The sequence below is a fragment of the Diprion similis genome, chromosome 5 (genome assembly GCF_021155765.1).
Source record: "Diprion similis isolate iyDipSimi1 chromosome 5, iyDipSimi1.1, whole genome shotgun sequence".
Lineage (NCBI taxonomy): Eukaryota > Metazoa > Arthropoda > Insecta > Hymenoptera > Diprionidae > Diprion > Diprion similis.
In genome coordinates, this window is record NC_060109.1 from 5,523,423 (window position 1) to 5,529,656 (window position 6,234).

Consider the following 6,234-nt stretch of genomic DNA (forward strand, 5'->3'; position numbering starts at 1 on the left):
TATAAAACGATCAAGGAAAGCTCATGTTACAATGGAAGAGAGCAAACTAACCTTATTTACAGTGCACAGAATTTTTAGTGAAAGAACAAGACGTCAGCGAATATTAAACGAGCCAGCTAATTTCTTAAGTCTCTTCTTCCGAATCTCCCACCTCTCCATTATGATTGCTTTAGATATTAAAGATCAAAACAAACGTAAAACGCAACACGTGTAAGAAGCAAGAAGGATCAAACAGGAAGACCTAAACCGGAACAGTCTCTGGATCATGAATCGATATTAATGGAGATGTGAACATCGGAGGACAAGATGGTGTAAACGACGAAACTATAAATAAATATTATGCGTCGGTAACTGACATAAACCCAATCGGTAACGTAACTACCTCCTAGAGTTAGAAATTAATTTAACGTAAACATCGCTCAAATGTTCAATGTCCTGTCTCAAATTAACAGAAGTGACACTGCTCACAATATTACACATTTCAAGTAACAACCGATTATAATATCTGGGTTCAATATGCAAAATTTTAACATTATCGTAATCGAATTGGTGTTGTAAATTTAAGGCATGTTTTGTCAGTGCTGTTTGGTGGTCCTCACTGTCTTTGTAGTTGTTTTTGTGTTCATTTAACCTAGTGTTTAAACACCGGCTTGTCCGTCCAATATAAGGTTTGCCACAATCTATACAGGAGATCTTTGCCAGAATCGAACCACCTACGTAGATCATTCAAATTTTTGCCTACAAATCTAACATTATATTTTGTGAAAGTTCTATTTAAATTTTCAAACAACCCTGCAACATACGGAATAGAAATAAAGGTTTGGATGTTATTATTTTCTCCCAAATTTGCTGTACTGTTAATGTCAGAATGTGATATTTGTGAAACTCTTCTACTGATTACTCTGTGTAATAAGCCAGGTGGATAGTCATTCTTTATAAGCACATCAAAGATTAACTTTAGATTGCTGGTATGGTAACATTCGTTCGACAATTTGATACCTCTATCTACCAAGTTGATGATGGTGCCAATTTTATATGATCGTGGATGATGTGACTTAAAATTAAGGTAACGTTGTGACCAGGTAGGCTTTTGAAACCAATTAGTAGCAATGGTAGAAGAATCGTTGATGATAGTTATGTCAAGAAAATTAATTGTGTTATTCAGTTCAGTCTCTACGGTAAATTGTAATCGAGGGTGGAACCCATTAAAAGTGTTGAGTAATAAGTCCACAGACTGTGTAGGCACCGCAGTTAAAATGTCATCTACATATCGATAATAAAACGGCAAAGTGAATGGAAGTTTTTTGATACAACACGATTCTAAATCATCCATGACTATATCAGCTAATATTGGTGATAGGGGGGAACCCATAGGTAAACCAAAGGTTTGCGAGTAAATAGTGTCATTGAACTTGAATATCGAGGCATCAAAACAAATGTTTAACGCAGTTAACATTTGGTCTAAAGGAACCGGTATACTAGATTTTAAATTATCCCAACGTTTTTTGATTGCGTTGATAACCAAGTCCAATGGAACATTTGTGAACAACGATACAACATCGAGAGAAACAAGAATATAATTAGATGGCAATACCTGACCTCTAATGATGTCTACTAAATCGAAACTATCTTTGATAAATGAAGCCGGTCTAGTTAGACCAATTTTTATCCAAGAATTGAGAGTTTTTGCAAGTTTATATGTTGGGCTATTAATGAAGGAAACGATGATGCGAAATGGCACTTCGGGTTTATGTATTTTTGGTAAACCGTAAGCTCTAGCAGGCACACTATTATTTATATAAATTGAGCGTTTAAATTGAGATGAAATAAACTTTTTTTGTACCCAAGCATTCGCGAGATTGTTAACTCGAAGTTGTAACGTGTACACAAGGTCATGCTTTACTATTTTGTAAGTGTTGACATCCGAGAGTTGACTTAACATTTTCGTTAGATAATCATTACGGTTGATGCAGAATGTGGCATTGACTTTGTCCGCTTTGAGAAACAAAAGCTCAGGATGAGATAACCTAAAGTCTCTAATGGATATTATAACCTCCCTATTGAAAGTACCTGTCACTTGAGGGTTACGTTTGAAATTGTTGATTTTGCTAGCGTAATCAATTCTAGCCTGATCCCGAAGTTCGGAAGGAATTTTTTGCGTACAAGCTTCAAAATCAGAAATGAGCTTAGCCATAGGGATAAAGTCATTTTTGATATGTAATCCATGTTTCGGACCCAAATTAATCATGTCAGTCACATCTCTCGGTATCTCAAGGTCAGTAAGATTTACCAGCCATTTTGATTTATCCACAAACACGAGTTTAGGGTTTTGTATTTTTAGGTTACCACCTGATAAGCTATCAATTTTTTTGCGATTAGATTTTTTAATCTTTAAAAACAACTTCTCTAACTCATAATTTTGCATATTGAAGAAACTGTTAGACATATCAGCCGGAATTTTTTCACAAATCAACCTAGCCAATTTACTCAACAGTTTTTGAAAATTAATAACCAGCATGTGTGTTTCACTGATTTCAAGGTTTAGTAAGCTCAGATGGAATTTACGCAAAATACGTTTAAATTTATGTTTCTAAAAAGATGAATTAATGCATAATCTGCTTGAACTCAGTTTTGAGAACTTTAAATGTACGGGTAGGAGGTTTTTTTCTTACATATAAGCAAAAAAATCCTTATATTCTTCAGTGTAACAAGTTTTTTTGATGCGGACATCCATCTTCTGAGAAGCTTGGTGGTGGATGCACCGTAGATCAACGAAACGTTATGGAGAAACCCCATTCTTCTCCGACGCTATTCCCAATGATAATGCAGAAAGTAGTATTGACCTCCTTATGATATGTTGAATAGAATCTTGGATATGTAGGTCAATCATTAACACAACCAGTTGATGTCAACGTTTCGACTCTGTGATTGACTCTAGATGAATTAATAAATTTTCGGTCCTGAAGATGACTCAAATCACAGAGTCGAAACGTTGACATCAACTGGTTGTGTTAATGATTGACTTACATATCCAAGATTCTATTCAACATATCATAAGGAGGTCAAGACTACTTTCTGCATAACGTAACGAATGTTGAAGCTCCTGCAGCGAGAGGCTGGTATCGGTTGATATTTACGGCAATATTTGAAATCTCGATCATACTCCAGCCGAAATCGCGTTGTTCGAAATCTTTGATCTTTACGAGCAGTTTGTTGTTTGTGTCCGCGAACCAGCCGTCTATATCACTCGATGAGGATCGTCACGTTGGATGTATTGAAGCTTTTAACTTCCGCAGCGACCTCGTCATGCTTGACGTGTTCAAATTCGCATGTCAATATCATGTTGACCTTCACATTCTGACATTCGCTGTGCCAGTTTCAATTTTCCGACGATGATCTGCCGCGCATCGCTCAGAAAGACCTCCAAATCCTCATGGCCAAGATTGATGACAATGCCGGTGCGAATCCGGTTAGCAAAAGCGCTGTCAACATCGTCCCACTGTACACCCGCTGTACTGCCAATATTGCCGCCTGTCATCAGGCCATGCTGCCGCTGTTGCTGCTGGATCTTTGCCACCCAGGATTGTATGAGGGAGATCTTATGTTGAATTTGCTGTTTCGTCCCCACACTCATTCTCGGCTGCTGGAGAATATCTTGCAAAACTTGTATATTTGCCACTCCAATACCGATCCAATGATTGAAGACATCGTGACTTCCTTCTCCGGGAGTTTGCTCGCGCAGCAAATTGTACGCCTCCCCCATCTGTTCGACGAGTCCCATGCATGCTTCGGCAGCCATGACTTTGACGTTGGTGACGATGATATTCTGAACTTTTCACTTTCACGTGTTGTGTAAGACTGATGAGTCTGCAATGGATGTACTGTCCTTATGCCGACGGATCGTGAGGGAAAGGGGGAGGGGGGGGGGTCTCCACGTTCTGCAGCAGCAGCTTCCATGATAAAAATTGTGGTCAACCACGGCTGAGCCTGCACACGCCCATCCCTCCCCTATCAGTGAAAAAAAACTTTGAAGATACACAGTGGGAGAATCGGCTGGCAAAGAGTGGCTTCGAGCGGCATAGAGATAAATTCTGATCCCTAGACTCTTGACCGGGTGATTTATGTTTTTGGGACCTGACAAAAAGGGTTGTTTGGGAAAAGCTTTTTGAGAAAACGTAGCAGCAGTCAGTAATTATTGCACCCAGATGGTGAGAATCCGACTCTGCGACGATTAGCCAAGACTGAACGGCTTAGTAAATTTGTGCATAAGGTTTTTGCGATGGTTCATAATGATGCATAAGCACATTTCCGAATATTCTGGCATGGTTTTAATTTCCTCCTTGTGTCCCTATCCCACTGCGTTTATTATCGGCATTAGCTGAAAGGCTGCATTTGCAGGAATTTTTTCAAGTGGTCTAGCGTTATCTAACTTAGAGCCTCCCGCCGTCGAACAAGATCCGACATAACCCCCCCTCCCCCCTCCCCCCCTCCCCCCCTAGTGGCGCTGCAGTCGCCCCGGCCTGTAGGAATAGGGGGACTGGTGGCGGAAATTGGAACTAGAATCCAGAACTCTTGTATCATATCTACTTATGCCAACGTCGGAATCTTATCTCAGACAAGGTCAATGATTTGTTGGAAGTAGAAGACTCTTGAGGCTTCCGAAAGGTCTTACGACATTTTCTGTATCCGTTTTTGACAGAGATATCGTACTTCAAAGACTGCACGTGTCTCAACTTTTCGCATCGACCTTTGACGCATTCATTCGAGCGATAAACTGTTTAGCATGAAACCATTCATAAATAATTGGCGATAATTGATAAGAATTCGATTACAAATAATCCGGAAAAATCATCTCTACGTCATTTCAGTCTTTAGTTTTTATGTCCCCTTTAAAATTGTAATTAATTTATATGATGTTTCGAAAAAGTTTTATGAGTAAAAAGAGAGATTGACGAACATTAAATTACGTGCAATTGCTGCTCTATACTTCGGCAAAACCTTATATATTTGAATACTATCTATCATCATCAGCTTTTGTCTGTGCATACTTGGATTGCATGTTCCAGCAATTGGATTGATGCTGCAATTACTTTCTCTCAGACTTACAGCATGTAACTAGCAATTTTCTACCGAATTGGTCAATGAATGATTTTCATCAACTTTTATTCATAATAATTTATCAATTTCACTTATTCAAAAAAATATTTACAAATAATATTTTTGTGTACATTGGTCTGCGTTTTCCGCTGCAAATTTTTTAAAAACCATGAGAATCTGGAGTAAGTTAAAAAATTAGTTCTATACGTCAGCTGCATCTTCGTTCGCAATGAAGTTATTAGCCTTGACTGAAGACTATATCTTCAGTCAACCGTATGGGTTATGTAATAAACATATGTACACAATATACATAAGATACATATAGGAACAATCATATATTTTCATCCTTTGATTAACTTCATCGATTCATTTTCCCATTATTTGCATCAAGAAAAGGTTTCTAACTCTATTCCTTCTAAACCAGGTGTGTGTTTATTGTGCATCTACTTAGATATTATTATTTTTATCGTTCCGATGGAGTTGGATTATCATTGCTGAATTTGACTCAAATGAATTTGCATAGATGAAAAGCATGCGGCATCCATACGAGGTTAAATCAAAATTTCAGTCCGTTCTCGTCCGTCATTCCATAGGCATAATAATATTTGACTCTGCATTATCTGGGTACACGTGGTGAGTGATGGTAACATTAGTTCTTGTCGCCTCTGCGTACCGACGTGAGTTGCGGGTGCCGGGGTAGACGCAGAGGGCGCCGCTTGACGATGAATTATTATCGTTTATATTTGGTTACGCAAAGTCCTATAAGGCTATCAGTCTTTACATATCCTCAGTCAACGGTATATGGTACTCCGATGCCGAGACAACGCGAACCAGCGATTGAATTTTCCGCCCTCGCCGATCACAGCATAGCGCGGCAAACAGACCGACTGCCTAGGCTCTCGCCGGTCCCGCCTCGAGATTTGACTAGCCCTCGCCTCGTCCCCGCAGTAGCGCCACCGCGGAATTGTGATCGCCGAAGCGGGCGGCTGCCTCACCCCCTTGTACTGCGTAACGGACCACTTCCAGTGTGTAGTCAAGTCAACTATTCTTGCCAGTAATCCTTTTCGTTAAGCTTCGTAGGTGTGCCGATTGTACGCCGACGTTGTTACTTCGATAGTTGAGTTGCTGCCGATCTGT

General features: G+C 39.5%; 1 protein-coding gene across 1 annotated transcript; it reads right to left on the bottom strand.

The window, feature by feature from the left end:
- Positions 1–1,161: 1,161 nt before the first annotated feature.
- Positions 1,162–2,446, bottom strand: LOC124406224. Its single transcript, XM_046881580.1, has 2 exons — positions 1,268–2,446; positions 1,162–1,173 (listed from the first exon to the last, which is right to left on the bottom strand). Exons 1-2 carry the CDS (start codon positions 2,444–2,446, stop codon positions 1,162–1,164), a joined length of 1,191 nt encoding a protein of 396 aa, XP_046737536.1.
- Positions 2,447–6,234: the final 3,788 nt, after the last annotated feature.